Source organism: Piliocolobus tephrosceles, chromosome 14 (assembly GCF_002776525.5).
Source record: "Piliocolobus tephrosceles isolate RC106 chromosome 14, ASM277652v3, whole genome shotgun sequence".
Taxonomy (NCBI): Eukaryota; Metazoa; Chordata; class Mammalia; order Primates; family Cercopithecidae; genus Piliocolobus; species Piliocolobus tephrosceles.
Window position 1 is genome coordinate 42,564,593 of NC_045447.1, and position 16,225 is coordinate 42,580,817.

The 16,225-nt window shown below is 44.1% G+C and overlaps 2 protein-coding genes across 7 annotated transcripts in view; one reads left to right on the forward strand and one right to left on the reverse strand.

Annotated features, from left to right (window-relative positions):
* The window catches only part of EXOSC3 (exosome component 3), a 22,061-nt gene extending 19,072 nt beyond the window's left edge, over nucleotides 1-2,989 (forward strand). Inside the window, exons 5-6 of one of the 3 annotated variants that reach the window (XR_004228442.1) lie at nucleotides 2,134-2,505; nucleotides 2,932-2,989. The gene's annotated coding sequence lies outside the window, so the exon portion shown is untranslated. The other 2 variants (XM_023203154.1, XM_023203153.2) reach the window with 2 other exon arrangements.
* TRMT10B (tRNA methyltransferase 10B) overlaps nucleotides 1-11,825 on the reverse strand; it is a 30,277-nt gene extending 18,452 nt beyond the window's left edge. The window contains exons 1-5 of one of the 4 annotated variants that reach the window (XM_031933999.1): nucleotides 11,731-11,825; nucleotides 9,740-9,856; nucleotides 3,943-4,157; nucleotides 3,357-3,465; nucleotides 2,300-2,424 (exon numbers count right to left, since the gene is read on the reverse strand). In XM_031933999.1, coding sequence (XP_031789859.1) covers nucleotides 2,300-2,424; nucleotides 3,357-3,465; nucleotides 3,943-4,157; nucleotides 9,740-9,752 — 462 coding nt within the window. In that variant the 5' untranslated portion in view covers nucleotides 9,753-9,856; nucleotides 11,731-11,825. The other 3 variants (XM_031934000.1, XM_023203143.2, XM_031934001.1) reach the window with 3 other exon arrangements.
* Between the last annotated feature and the right edge of the window lie 4,400 nt (nucleotides 11,826-16,225).

Here is a 16,225-nt window from a genome sequence, read left to right on the forward strand (position 1 = left end):
ATTTTTTTTTTTTTTTTTTTTTTTTTTTTTTTTTTTGAGACAGGGTCTGGCTCTATTACCCAGGCTAGAGTGCAGTGGTACAATCATAGCTCACTGCAGCCTCAAATTCCTGGGCTCAAGTGATCCTCCTACCTCAGCCTCCTGAGTAACTGGGACTACAGGTACAGACCACCATACCTGGCTAATTTTTAATTTTTTAGAGACAGGTTCTTGCTATATTGCCTAGGCTAATCTCGAACTCCTGGCCTTAAGTGATCCTCTTGCCTCAGCCTCCCAAGATGCTGGGATTATAGGCAGGAGCCACTGTGCCCAGCCTAATAGTAGGGAATTCTTGGTTAACATTTTTAGAGGGCTAGAGTTAGAAGTTTCAGGTAAGAACCTCAGATCTGCAGTTTTCCTAACTTATTTGAAAAATATGCAAACACTAGCACATACAATAGATGTCTGAAAAGAGAGTTTAAAATTTACATACTGTGATACAAGGCCTAAAATTAAGGCCCAATATTATGTGCTGCCTTGACATCTGTCAAAACTGGGAATACTTCAAATAGCCTAATAGTAAGCTCCCCTCCCAACTCTGCTCCCGTAGATAAGGTCTCCTAGCTTTAAAAAAAAAACTTTTTATCAAGGGTCCAAGGCATAGTCTCTGTTTATCCCTGAGGAGTGAGTTTTAGTTCCCTGCCAGCCCATGGAGTTCTCCAAACAAGCCAATCACATCCTCCTATAGTAACCAGGGGGCACCTCACCTGCTAGATACTACAAAGCCCACCTCGCAGAGCCCCTTGTTGTTCATTCTGTTCTTGATTACAACCCCACTTGGCCCTGTATGGTATACAGTATCTTCCTCCCCTGGGCTGTAAGTATATGAGACTCATGAACTGCTGTGAATCGCATCTGTCCAGTGTCAGGTGTCATGCATTCTGCCATTCCCAGAACTCTAGTGTGGGAATCCTTCCCTCATCAATGTGGTGAATGAGCATCAATTAAAACACATACATTGAGGCCGGGCACAGTGGCTCACGCCTGTAATCCCAGCACTTTGGGAGGCAGAAGCGGGCAGATCACCTGAGGTCAGGAGTTTGAGACCACCCTGGCCAACATGGCAAAACCCCATCTCTACTAAAAATACAAAAAAGTTAGCTAGGCATGCCAGGCATGGTGGCTCACAAGGTCAGGAGATTGAGACCATCCTGGCTAACATGGTGAAACCCCATCTCTACCAAAAACACAAAAAATTAGCCGGGCGTGGTGGCAGGCGCCTGTAGTCCCAGCTACTCGGGAGGCTAAGGCACGAGAATGGCGTGAACCCAGGAGGCAGAGCTTGCAGTGAGCCAACATCGCATCACTGCACTCCAGTCCAGGCCACAGAGTGAGACTCCATCTCAATAAAAAAGAAAAAAAATTAGTCGGGTATGGTGGTGGGTGCCTATAATCCCAGCTGCTCAGAAGGCTGAGGCAGAAGAATCGTTTGAACCCGGGAGGCAGAGGTTACAGTAAGCTGAGATTGTGCCATTGAACTCCAGCCTGGGTGACAAGAGCAAGACTCTATCTCAAAAAAACAAAAACAAGGCCAGGCGCGGTGGCTGAAGCCTGTAATCCCAGCACTTTGGGAGGCCGAGACGGGCGGATCACGAGGTCAGGAGATCGAGACCATCCTGGCTAACACGGTGAAACCCTGTCTCTACTAAAAAAAAATACAAAAAAAACTAGCCGGGTGAGGTGGCGGGCGCCTGTAGTCCCAGCTACTTGGGAGGTTGACGCAGGAGAATGGCGTAAACCCGGGAGGTGGAGCTTGCAGTGAGCTGAGATCCAGCCACTGCACTCCAGCCTGGGCGACAGAGCGAGACTCCGTCTCAAAAAAAAAAAAAAAAAAAAAACCAAAAAAAAAAAAACAAAAACAAAAACAAAAAAAACACACACGTTGCAAAAAGTTCTTCCACCAGCTAATCTTCCCACAACGTGCTACCAAGCAAATACTCCTCTTCCCAAAGATTCAGTGTCTGGAAAACTGAACCTGAAAGGTTCCATCCAGACCGAGGACATCATGAACAAAGAGGCAAAGATGTTGGGCTTGAAACAAAAGACAAGGTAAAAATTTGCAGACTAAACCAAACTACATATATTCTCTTCCAGATTCTTTACAACAGCCACCTTGGAACTTAGTAATCCAGTGTAGGAAATCAAACACTTTCCTAGTTTACTAAGGAATCCCAGAAGCTGGAGTTGGCCATATTCTTTGTGAAAGCTGCACCCTTCTGGGCCTCCCTCATGCAAGCAGGAATTCCAGTGGATGTTCTACCTTCTTTGACATGTGGTGGGTCATACTCAAATCGATACACAGTCTTGGTCCTGAGTGTTTGGCTTCCAAAAGTTTCTCTTTGGTTAGAGCTCTCAGGAAACGTTTGCTGTGCTGGGGGCAGATGCCTAAAGCAGAAAGATCAGAAAGAAATAAAAGTGGAAAACCAGAGGAATAATACTATGTAAGAAACAAATCTCCCTAGCCAGGTGAGTTTTGTTTTTGTTTTTGTTTTTGTTTGCATATAAAGAGAAACTTGATAGTGGTATAAGGTATTCGTTCATTAGGAGATTTACACGTAGCAGAGCGGGGAGGAGTATGGGCTCTGGAGCACACAGCAGGGTTTAAATCCAAGTTCAGTTTGTTCACTGATTAGCTAAATTATCTTGGGCATAATTATGTTACTTAATTTCCTGAAGCCTCAGTCTCTTCACCTACAAAATGGGAATGATAATAATAGCTCCTCTCCACTGAGGTAATCCATATAAAATTCTTAGAACTGAACCTAGCACAGAGTACTGAATAAATGATACTGTTGCTGGTATCATTCCATCTATTCTGAGCTTATAAACACATACGCTAATTAGACAGCCTATATTTGAAAAGCAACCTTAAATTTTGCTTTTTTTTTTCAGATGGAGCCTCACTCTGTTGCCCAGGCTGGAGTGCAGTGGCTCAATCTTGGCTCACTGCAACCTCCACCTCCCAGGTTCGAGATTCTCTTGCCTCAGCCTCCCGAGTAGCTGGGACTACAGGCGCCTGCCACCACATCTGGCTAATTTTTTGTATTTTTAGGAGAGATGGGGTTTCACCATGTTAGCCAGGATGGTCGTGATCCACCCACCCTGGCCTCCCAAAGTGCTGGGATTACAGACGTGAGCCACCGCGCCCGGCTGCAAATTTTGCTTTCTTTGATGTTTTGATTCCCAAGAAAATAGGACAGTGGGTCCCACATCCCAGATGCTTTTTACTTAAACAAAATTCCTACTCTCCTTGGAACATGCAGACACGTTTGCTAAGAAATAAATATGATTATACCAGCAGTCTCATTTATTGTCACCTGGATTTTCTGCACGATTGGCTTTTCTTCGTTCTTTTTCTTGCTTTCTTTTGCTCTTCTTTGCTGCAACTATCTTTTCCCAGTGTCTCTGTTTTCTCTGGACATTTTTCTTATATTATCCAGAAAACAAAATTGTTTGAGAACTTCATAAGCACCAAAAAAGGAAAATGAACATTAGAAACATTTACTTATTTTTTCTCATTTATATATAAAGTTTGGCGAGAAAAAGGAAATTACTCATAAAAATAAACCTAGACTGGATCGTGTTTAGAGAAAACAGAGCCCCAGAAAAAGAGATGTGACCTGGTCAAGGTCACAGAAAATTCATTAGTGACAGGGCCTGGAGTTTAGATTTCCTGACCCTTCAGAGGTGTATCAAAAATTCCTTTTGAACTTTATTTACTTTTCCTATGACTCAAATGAAACTAAAACTTTAAACCAGTTAGCAGAAAATTAATTCATCACTTAGAATACACAAAACTCATTCCCAGTCTCTCTTTTCACTACCAGTATCCATCCTTAAAACAGGGGTGTCTGAGACAGTCCATCATTCAAGGTCTATGGCCAGGCAATTCACTACACTCACCGAGCACCATGCTGTACCGCCTGTGGCCAGGGTCTCTCCCTCCTGGCACTCGCCTTCCGCATCAATCTGCAGAAGCTGGAAGCCTTCAGGAAGTCCATCTTCACCTGTCTCCTCTAGGATGCCGTCTTCCCCCTTCAGCACAGGTGACTCTACTTTCTGAGTACTCCCTTCCAATCTCCAGTCCATGTGCTTAGTCCTCTGTTCTTTCAACCAGACTGGAAAAAGGCACAATTATGTGAGCTATTACATTTTTCACTAACATAGGTATCTCCCTACATCCAAATAACAAAGTGTTATTGTGTTACCAAAAGATCAGAAGTGTGTAAAATACTGAACCAGATATACTGGACTGAGAAAAACTTGTGTCTTCCGGAGAAATGATTCAGCAGAGAAACAGTTCAGTAGTAAGGAAGCCAAATACACTTTTTTGTTTTTTTGAGACAGAGTTTCGCTCTTGTTACTCAAGCTGGAGTGCAATGGCGTGATCTCAGCTCACTGCAAACTCTGTCACCCGAGTGCAAGTGATTCTCCTGCCTCAGCCTCCTGAGTAGCTGGGATTACAGGCGTCTGCCACCAAGTCCGGCTAATTTTTGTATTTTTAGTAGAGACGGGGTTTCACCATGTTGGCCAGGCTGGTCTCAGACTCCTGACCTCAAGTGATCCACCCACCTCAGCCTCCCAAGTGTGGGGACTACAGGCATGAGGCACTGTGCCTGGCCCCAGATACACTTCTTAGAGGACATGCACAACACCTGACATCTCCAAGCAATCAATGATTATCTACTGCTGCAATGACACAGATAACCAAGTTATTTATTATGTACTTTAAAATGCATTATATGATTTGAGGGTAGGACAGAGATTGCAAAAGCCACTTCACCTCCCCCATTATGTTTCAACCAGTTTATTTTCAAAATCCTTCCTTTAGCAAATATTTGTTGAACACCTACTATAAGTAAGGTACTACACTAGAGACATTCTGGGAGGATGAACCAAAACATGCAGTAGAGTGACATGAAACCAAGAATTCTTTTAGGTAGTTGGTATGTATCAGACTTAGCTTTTTAAAACTATGTATTCCCTCCAACTCAGCTGAGTACCACTGCAGTAGAAAGCCACAGTCACCAATGAAAATGTTTAATATCCCTCAGAAGTGCTGAGGTTGAAAACTATGGACAAGCACTGTTACAGAACACTTAACAAATGATGTCATAATTTCAAAGTGGAGTTCAAAATCTAAGAATGGTATAAGTCAGAAATGCTTTAGTCAGCCGAGTGCGGTGGCTCATGCCTGTAATCCCAGCACTTTGGAAGGCTGAGGCGGGTGGATCACCTGAGGTCAGGAGTTCGAGACCAACCTGACCAACATAGAGAAACCCTGTCTTTACTAAAAATACAAAATTGGCCGGGCGTGGTGGCACATGCCTATAATCCCAGCTACTAGGGAGGCTGAGGCAGGAGAATCCCTTGAACCTGGGAGGCGGAGGTTGTGGTGAGCCGAGATCGTGCCATTGCACTCCAGCCTGGGCAATAAGAGTGAAACTCCGTCTCAAAAAAGAAAGAAAGAAATGCTTTAGTAAATGGTCAAGTGTCATAGACCAAGAATGTGACCATTACCTATGGCTGGTCCTCTGAGTGTAGTCACACAACCACTATTTTATGAAAAATACATCTTAAAAAGTGTAAGTCTATGCAGTATGATTCATGTACATGGTAAAAAGACCTATTTATAATGAAAAGTAATAACCCACACTCCTATCCCCTCCACCTCTAGTGGCAACCCTTCTTAACCAGTTGTTTTTCGTTCCTTTGGTAATTAACTCCTTAACCTGAACTCATATGCTTACATCATTATTTCATGATTCATCAGCTTTGAATGTATTGACTCGCTATGAAACCTAAGAATTCAAATCGCTTAAATCAGTCCCTACTATTATTATATTTTTGAGACAGGGTCTCACTGTTACCCAAGCTTGAGTGCAGTGGTACAATCGTGGTTCACTACAGCCTCAACCTGCCGGGCTCAAGCAATCCTCCCACCTCAGCCTCCCATGTAGCTAGGACTACAGGCATGCATCACAATGCTTGGCTAATTTTAAAATTTTCTGCAGAGATGGGGGTCTCCCTATGTTGCCCAGGCTGGTCTCCAACTCCTGAGCTCCCACCTCGGCCTCCCAAAGTGTTGGAATTACAGGTGTGAGCCACTGCACCCAATCAACCCCTATTATTTTTATTTATTTTGAGACGGAGTCTCACTCTGTCACCCAGACTGGAGTGCAGTGTTGCGATCTCAGCTCACTGCAACCTCCGCCTCCCAGGTTCAAGCAATTCTCCTGCTTCAGCCTCCCCAGTAGCTGGGATTACCAGGCCCGGCTAATTTTTGTATTTTTAGTAGAGATGGGGTTTCACCATGTTGGTCAGGCTGGTCTCAAATTCCTGACCTCAGGTGATCCACCACCTTGGCCTCCCAAAGTGCCGGGATTACAGGCGTGAGCCACCACACCTGGCCTCACCTCAGAAAGTTTAACTTTCTTCTCTACTTTCCAAATCAGTCTTCATCCCATTCCCACAACTTGCCAAAGGCAACCACTGTTCTGTTTGCTATAACCATGAATTATCTGTATCTATTATACAACTTCATATAAATAGATGAAAACATTATGTACTCTTTAGCACTTGACTTTTTTCCCCTTAAAATATTTGAGACTTAAACATGTATGTATCAGTAGTTGCTTTTTTATTGCTGAATAGCATTCCACTGTATGACTATATCACAATTTATTCTGTTGATGGGCATGTGAGATTTTTTCCAGCTTGGGGAATAAATCTGCTATGAACATTTTCATAGATGTGTTTTTGTAGACATATGTTTTCACATCCATTGACTAAGTTTTAAGAGTAGAACTGCTAGGTCATAGGATAGGTGTGTATTTAACTCATAAGAAACTACCATCCATTTCCCAAAGTATTATACCATTTTACACTGCCTGTCAGCAATGTATGAGCATTCCAAATGTTCCACAGCATCACCATCTAGGGACCCCTATGCAGATTTCTGGAGCTCCTTTGCTACACAGCTCCCTCCTTGCCAGTACCCTGCTGTATGCAGCCATCTCAGCAGCCCTAAATTCAACTGTTTATCCTCCACCCAGTGACAACGATGCACTCTGTATGGGCTCCGTGTCACTATGCACCCTCAGGTAGAAAGCCAGGGTGACTGTGGGGCTTCGCTTGTGTGTTTCTTCTCCCTCAAGGATTACAGTCTTGTCCTGACTACTGCCCAATACCTGAAAACAATTTCTTCATATTCTTTGTCCACTTTTATAGTTTATTGTAGGAAGGGAAGTCCGATACGAATTCCTTCTGTCATAACAATTACCAGAAGTCTTTAATACTTTTAAGAATATTTTTAAACTTCTATTTCTTGTTCAAGACATAGTATTTCTGACTCCCCAATATCTTTAGGCTATGAACATAAACACCCTTATATTTCTATCTCTGTTCCTCCTTTAATTTTCCAACTGAGCCTTTAATTTTATATGGTCAAGGTAGGTTTTACATTTTGCCCTGACAAAACAATTAAGTGCTTTGTCTATCCCTGTGGTATTTTCTAAAATTTGCAAACCAAATTTGTAAACTATTTTTTGAGATAGGGTCTCACTCTGTTGCCCAGGCTGGGGTGCAGTAGTGCAATCACAGCTCACTGCAGCCTTGACCTCCCATGCTCGGGTGATCCTCCCACCTCAGCCTCATGAGTAGCTGGGACTACAGGTATGTACCACCATACCCAGCTAATTTTTGTATTTTTAGTGGAGACAGGGTTTCACCATGTTATCCAAGCTGGTCTGGAATTCCTGGGCTCAAGCAATCTACCTGCGTCAGCCTCCCAAAATGCTGGGATTACAGGTGTGAGCCACTGCACCCGGCTGTAAACTGCATTTATATTATTATAACTCCATAAATATCATTCACTGTAGAGATGGCTAGTGTCCTAGAATTATATTTTCTTTTCCATTTTGACTCTTGTGTTTGGAAAACATTTCTAGTGTTGAGTTCATATTGCCTTTTTTCTTGTACTCCATCAAATGCTCAAAAGTGGGCCAAATGTAGTTGTTTTCAGTTCAGACACACTTAAATAGGTTTAGGTGGAAAAATAGCATTCTTAGAATTCAGACACACTTCCTAGCTTGCCACTTGTGAGTGATGGGACAATATCTAGAAGATTTAAGTCTTGCCATAGAGTCTCTCCACGAAATGGGATAAAACCACCTCACAGGATTGTTGCAAGAATTAGATACCTTTCACTTACTGATATAAAACAAGTACTCATGAAATACTTGCTGTTGTTAACTACTATTCACAACCCCTTCAGTGTTGTTCTTACAGTTGTTCTTAAAAGGTAAATCTTCTGCGTAGTTTTGGTTATTCGTGACATATCATGTGAATATGTGACCACCAGATACATTCCTGAAGATGACCAAGAAAATTACCTTCCAGATTTCCAAAATTATAGATTTGAAATTTGTGTCCATTTGTCTGCCTAGGCTAAAGTTTATTTCTGCTTAGAAATCCTTTAAAACCCAGTACAAATTAATTTTTAAACGTATTTACAACAGACTCTATCACAAAGAATTAGTGGCATGTATAAAATTTCATAATGTATGTAATATTTCCAGAGAAATGAGGAAAATACCAAGCTGGCTGGGCGCAGAAGCTCATGCCTGTAATCGCAGCACTTTGGAAGGCTAAGGAGGGAGGATCAATTGAGCCTAGGGGTTCAAGACCAGCCTGAGGAACAAAGAGAGACCCCATCTCCATAAAAAATAATTAGATGGGCATGGTGATGCACACCTGTAGTCCCAGCTATTGGGAGGCTGAAGCCAGAAGATCGCTTCAGCCCAGGAGATCGAGGCTGCAGCGGGCTACAATGAAGTGCCATTGCACTTCAACCTGGGTGACAGAGCAAACTATGTTTCAAAAACAAAACAAAAAATCCAAGCTATTCTTAAACATTTCAGAAGCACTCCACATCAATGAACAGTGAAGTTGATTTTATATATATATTTATATATATATATATATATATATTTAAGATATAGGTCTTGCTATGTTGCCCAGGCCAGTATTGAACTCCTAGCCTCAGGTCATTCTCACACCTCAGCTTCCCAGTCACTGGGTAGAGGTGTGAGCCACTGTGCTGGCATACACACACATACATTTTTTTTTTTTTTTTTTTGAGATAGTCTTGCTCTGTCACCCAGGCTGGAGTGCAGTGACATGATCTTGACTCATTGCAACCTCCACCACTCAGGTTCAAGCGACTCTCATGTCTCAGCCTCCCTAGTACCTGGGACTACAGGCATGCACCACCACACCAGGCTAATTTTTTGGTATTTTTAGTAAAGACCAAGTTTTGCCAAGTTGGCCAGGCTGGTCTCGAACTCCTGACCTCAAGTGATCCGCTCACCTCAGCCTCCCAAAGTGCTGGGATTACAGGAGTGAGCCACTGCACCCAGCCCATAAATATGTATTTTTAACAAAAGATATCTAGACCCCTGTTATGACAGTTTTTTAGATGACTGAACAGACTTTGTTATGCCAACCATCAGTCACCTGCATTTTTCTGCATATAGGCATTCAGAAAAGAACAAATGAAAAGATAAAGATAAACCCTTAACTGACAACTTCATTTTATTAGGGTGAGAAAACCAACACCAATTTGTTAAATAAACGCTAATTTGTTAATAGCCATGTGATCTCTTCCTCCTTTAAACTTCAAAGCATTTTGTATTTTTACCTGTGTTGACCATTCATTAGTTCATAAACATTCCACCAAGCTCCTCCTGTATGCCGGGGCCTGTTGGGGAATGACTGGGAGGCAACGGATCCAGAGCTCTCTCTGCAGGTAGTCTCGCTGAGGCAGAGAAAAGAGATCAAGGATAGGAGATCCTAGGAGCTACAGACTTCCACTATTGTTTTTAAAAACTGGAAAGTCTGTGCTGGTATTTTCTCTCCTATCAAACTGAATTCCTTTGTAGGAGGGCTTATACCTACATTTACCTAAACACTGAAGAGTTCACAGTATAGTGCCTTGAAAACAGCAATGTTTATTTTTTGTTGAATTGAACTGAAATTTACCGCCACCACTCTCACTCCCTTCCTTTCTTTTCCCCTCCTTTTACCTCATGCTTCTCCAAATCTCTGTAGTCCCTGAGGATGTTTCTTAGACCAGGAACTTGGGATGCAATAATCTTGAAAATCAAATAAAAACAACTCCAACCACCACCAGAAGAGTAATAAAACAAGCTAACACTCCTGAAGGCAGAGCCCAACTCTTTTGTATCTTTGTATCTCCGTTAACTGGCATAAGGCCTGGAACAGAATGGAAGCTCAGTAAATACTAATTAGGTGATTGCCACCTAGGGATCCTCAGAAAGCAAAGGTGAAGTTGGATATCACAGAAGCAGAGATCTGCTCAATCTGTGTGGGACATTATCTACGCCCAGATTTAGCTTTTTTTTTTTTTTTTTTTTTTTGACATAGGAGTTACCATTTTAACCATTTGTAAATGTGCAGCTAAAAACACACTAAGAGCTTCCACATTGTTTGCCACCATCACCACCGTCCATCTCCAGAGCTTGTTCATCTTCCTAAAGTGAAATTCTGTGACCCTTAGGTAACTCTCCATTACCCAATCCTGGCAGCACCTTTACATTTACTATCTGTATGAACCTGACTGCTGCTCTGGTTTGAATGTTTGTCCCCCTCTCACATTCAGGTTGAAATTTAATTGCCATTGTAACAGTATTAAGAAGTGAGATTTCATTTATTTCCCGTTTCTTCATTCAAAATCTTTTCTGAGCCCTCATTATGGGTCCAGTACTGAATATTGGGACTATTCCTTACTTTCATTCAACAAAGTTACTAAGCACCTGACAGAACACTACATCCTGGGGACTTGGGGATAACATTCGTTCAGCTTTCATGGGGCTCCAATTATCTGACCCAGCTTTGCATGACAGCTGCCTGTTTCCCCACGAGATTATAAACCCAGGGAAGAATTCACCTGTACACACTTAGTGCTGAGCCTGTGAGCATCCTAAATGTTTGATAATCAGCTCTTCTGCTTAGAACCCTGCAGTACTCTCCATTTCACTTAAGGTAAATAGCCCAAATCCATACAATGACCTATGCAGATCATTAAGGTCTACCTCCCAGTTTCCCCTGCACTCTCTGGTTTGCTGTTCCTCAAACATACCCTTCAGGGCGTTTGCATTCGCCGTTCTCTTTACCTTCAATGCTCTTCCCTCAGACACTTATACACTACCTTCCTCCCGTCATTCAGATTTGTACTATCCAACATAACTTATTTATTTTTTGTCGGAACCTCCTCCATCCCTACAATGTAGGCAAGTGCTGTTTGCTTATTGACGCTCAATAAATACTTGCTGAGTTCATAAATACTCCACTCCGCACCCCCACCCTAGGTTGGCAGAGGCCTCAGACCTTTGCTAGCCCAAGTCCCACCTGATGGGCACCTACTCTGCCGCTAAATGATGGCACGTCGACTCCAGCCCGAGAGCACCCCGCCTGCGGGTGCCTCCCGGCCCACAAGCTGCGGCGCGTGCGAGTAGAGGCAGGGAGAGAAAGCCCAGGAAGGTAGTGTACCACAGGCCACATGACTGCTAAACGCTGCTTTCCCAGCGTCCAACCCCCGCGAGGGAGGCGGCTGTCCCAGGCTGAACCCCGCAGCCCCCAGTCAGCCCCCTAAACCAGCAGCCGGCGTACCTGATACCGTCACCCCAGGCAGCGGCGGCGGCACCGCCTTCGGATTTCGCCTCCAGCCTCGCTTCCGCTTCCTAACCCCGCTCCGAATGGCATCCTGGGAATTGTAGTTTTTCACCTGCCGGCCGCTCGTGGGGCCGGGCCGGAGCGGAGGCTGTGGCTTCTGCTCCCAGCCCTGGCTCTGGGGAGCTGCGTCCAGCCGTGGGGCCGGGCCGGAGCGGAAGCTGCGGCTTCTACTCCCAGCCTTGACGCTGGGGAGCTGCGTCCCGCCGTGGGGGTTGCCCACCTTCTCTGAGCCCCGGCTTCCCTGTTACACGGCGATCACAACCCCAACCCCTTGCCAACTTCACAGGGCTCCTGCAGGTGACCAGGAGCTATGTTGGTTGTCAAGGGCTGAATATTATGGATATTGCGAAACTGGGGTGTGTGAAACAAAAAGAAAAACAAAATTCTAAGCCCCGCAGCCGACTGAATGGACCTCCCTCTCAGCCAAGGGGATTCCAAAGAAACATTAAAAACTAGTTAAGGCCATGTTGGGAAGCGGGAGCGGAGGGGGGCGGTTGGGCATGTCTGATATATCTCGTCCCTTTCGGAGTTTAGACCCAACTGGAACTGGCAGAACAGAATCTTTGTAGCAATAAGATACCAAATTCCAACCTGACATCACATGAAAGAAAAAGAAACCAAAAACTTTTACCCCAAAATATGTTTCATTGCCATAATTTGAAATGGCCCTGCAAAGCTGTTTTGTGTTGGGGGTGCGGGAGGGATTTGCACGTGTAAAAAAATCTCTATTACCATAACGAGATATTTCCCTTCCCAGGTCCTCCCAATTCTGAAGAGATTAGCTGAGTCTAGCACCTTGTTTCCCTTCGTTAACAGGTGAAACCAAATTTGGATCGCCCATTATTCCACAGCCTTGCCCTTCCCCAGGCTTTGCCACAGTCAGCAGAGCCCTGGAGCTGACACAGCCCTTTCCTGAGCTCACAACCTCCCTCTCCACTGCCCCAGCGCACAACAGAGATGTCAGGGCTTTGATCAGGATGATTCCAGCCCCTGGGCACTCTTCTTCCTCCATCAAAGACACTAAGCGGCTTGCCCAAGACTTGGCCTCCTTATCAGCCACTCTTCCTTCACTCCTGCAGTCCTAGGGGTCTCACCCATTCAGAGACACTCCAACCTGAATGAGCCCGAACTCCCGTTCAAGAAACTATAGCCTGGTTGGATTCCTCCTTGGCCCAACTTTCCCTCTCTGGACTTTTCTTTCCACGGCTCCTCCAGCACCTACCACCCATCCCCAATCCATGCTCCAATCCATCCTTTATCAGCTTCCAGGGCGATTTCTTTCTTTTCTTTTCTTTTTTTTTTTTTTTTACAAATTTTTCTTTTTTTATTCTTTTTTTTTTTTTTTTTTTAATAGAGATGGGGTTTCACCATGTTGCCCAGGCTGGTCTTGAACTCCTGGGCTCAAGCGATCTGCTCGCCTCGGCCTCTCAAATTGCTGGGATTACAGGTGTGAGCCACTGTGCCTGGCTGTGATTTTTAAATACTAACACTAAACATTCATTCCCGCCCCCGCCCCCGCCCCCATAAGGCTTTTTCTACAGCCCAGCTTTAACATCTCTGCTCTGCTCTGCTCAGAGTTGGCCCTGGCTTCCCACTGTCTGCTGAAATGCCCCAGTGGGGCTTGCACAGTGGCTTAAATGATCTTCAATGACGCCTTCAGGTTTTAGCTCACACCACACCCACCAGTCCCTGCACCTCACACTGAGCCATGCTGAACACTTTCCCCCACTCCCTGCCATCACTCTTGTGTCCTTTGCCTCTGAATAAGCTCACGGCCACTTTCCAGTGGGAGGAAAAGACCTTCTAGCTGGTCTTATTGCTTTCCCCAAACCCCACTCCATCCGTTTGCCATATGATTATGTATCTCTCCTGATGTAAAATCTAACCCCCTTCCCCAGGTCTTGTATTATACAACCCAGCTCCTACATGCCCCTCCCAGCTTCATCTCTTATCACTCCTCCTCCAGCTTGCTATGTTCCAGTTGTACTGATCCTGAAATGCTTCAAATGCCCTGTGAGCCTTTGCAAATACTGTTCCCTTTCCTCTCACTTTTCCATGGCTGGCTTCTTACACTTTAGGCCCCAGCTTCAGCATTCCCTCTTCAGAAAGGCCTTTCCTGAGGTCCACTCTGGCAAGACTGGTTCATTGTATCCCTGTCTTGGCATCTTTTTGTTTTCTTTGTTACCTCTCAGTCAGTAATGGATTTTTTTTTCTGTGTCTTTCCTACAATTGTAAGTTCCTTGAGGAGACTATGTCTGCGGTGTTCATGGTTGTATTCCCAGTGCCACTACATAGTGAATATTTGTTGACAGAGTAAATGAATGATTTTTCTCTACCTTCTTGACATATCCAAATTCTATCTGTCAAATCCAGGACCTGACACACAGTAGATACTCAATAATACTTCTTGACATGCTAGTTTTAATTAATGCTGCCTTCTGCAGAATGCTGCCTTCCCTGATTACTACTCCGCCCCTCACCCAAAATGACTTCTCTCTCGTTAGACCCCTCACAGCACCTTATCTGTTCTCTTTGGAGGCCTTGAGTGAACCGTGCCTTATGTTGTAAGCCTCTATCTCCACGTATCACCCAATCTCTATCAGGAGCTTTTCAAAATATAATAAGATTCTTCCCCAATTAGTTACGTTCATAATGCTGCGTCAGGCATCACCGGGCATGGGCATCCCACAAATGTTTGTTGAAAGAAATGAATCAGCCAATGTGATGGTGGGTGGGAAAAGGAAGGAAAGGTGTAAATGTCCCATCGTTTCTTAGTCACTAAACAATTGACTCTTGCATTTCAGGGTAGCAAGTCCCCGTTCTGCCTATCTCATGTTGGAGGCTGCGGGACTCCAAAGAAAGTGCTAAACAGTGCAATTTCCCCTGCTTCTTTAGCTTTTCAACAAACAGTGAAGGGTTTCCCAGCAATTGTGGAACTTAGTTCTCCTCATGGGAACTGTAGAGAAAAATAGCAGCTCCATACAGTAGCAACTCAAGACAGTTAATGAATTCGAGGGGAAGAGAAGCAAAGAAAAAGGAAACAAACACTTATTGAGTGCTGAGCTGGAAGCTTCAGTCTTCTTTCTGCCTTCCATGATTATGTATTCTTCACAGTAATGCTGAATATATGTTATTCAACAATCTCCAGGGTGTTGGCCAAATTAGAAAAATGCATTCAAGGTATCTAAATAAGGCATCTGCCACATCGTAGGCTCTCATTAAATGGAAAGTATTATTTCCTTTATCTAGATGGGGAAACTGAGGCCCAGAGAAACGCCTAATAACACAGGCCAAAGCCAGGATTCAAATCCTCATTGAGGCCAGGTGCAGTGGCTCACCCCTGTAATCCTAGCACTTTGAGAGGCCAAAGTGGGCAGATCATCTGGGTGCAGGGGTTCAAGACCAGCCTGGGGTTCAAGGGTTCAAGACCCCTCTCTACTAAAAAAATACAAAAATTAGCTGGGCATGGCAGCAGATGCCTGTAATCCCAGCTACTCAGGAGGCTAAGGCAGGAGAATCACTTGAACCTAGGAGGCAGAGGTTGCAGTGAGCCAAGATCACACCATTGCACTCCATCCCAGGCAACAAGAGTGAAACTCCATCTACAAAAAAAAAAAAAAAATTCTTGTTGAGTGAAGTCCTGAGCTCCTCCCCTAAACTTGTGAACACATAGGCTGTGTTCACATAAATGGGTGATTTACCTCTTCATAGCTTTCTGCTGGCAAAAGTTTCAAGTCCTGTTTAACATTAGGCAATTTTTATTATTTTGGTGTCCTGTAGTTTCTATTTTTCATTGCCATGAAACTGCTTCCAATCTGTGTTCAAGAGCCTCATTTAAATTGTATTCAAAGTATTCTAAGAAACAGGCCTCTAAGAAAATATGTCTTTTCCTGGTACAAGTACTGGTTAACTGGTTTCTAGTTATTCATAACAAGTCATTGGTAACAGGAGATGGGAAGGATGCCTTTTCACATCTTCTCTCAGGTATTGTTTTCCTTCTGATTGGAGAGAGCTGAGGTGTGTGACTTAACACTCTCCTCTCTGTTCCTGCTTTTGCTGGATGGAGAAGAGGAGCCCTAGGGAAAAGCCACGGGGGCAGCACTGAGCTCACAACTGGTCAGGAGCACCAGACGGACAAGGGACTCCTTTAATGAACTTTAATAGCCTAAGGTGAGTGACTAAACCACCTTTGGCATGGACAGAGAAGCCAGGCGAAGAGGCATCCCAAGGAAGGCTTAAAATCAGTTTCACTGGGGTCTAAAAACAAAATGCAGGGTATGGTTTCGGACTAGAATAGACATCCATAAGAGCTGACAGTTATAACTAGCATTTTTCATTTACTAGATTGAGTGCTTGCTGGATTTCTATCCCATAAAATGGGCACTATTAGTATCCCAATTTGCAGAAAAGAAAACCAAAGCACTGAGAGGTA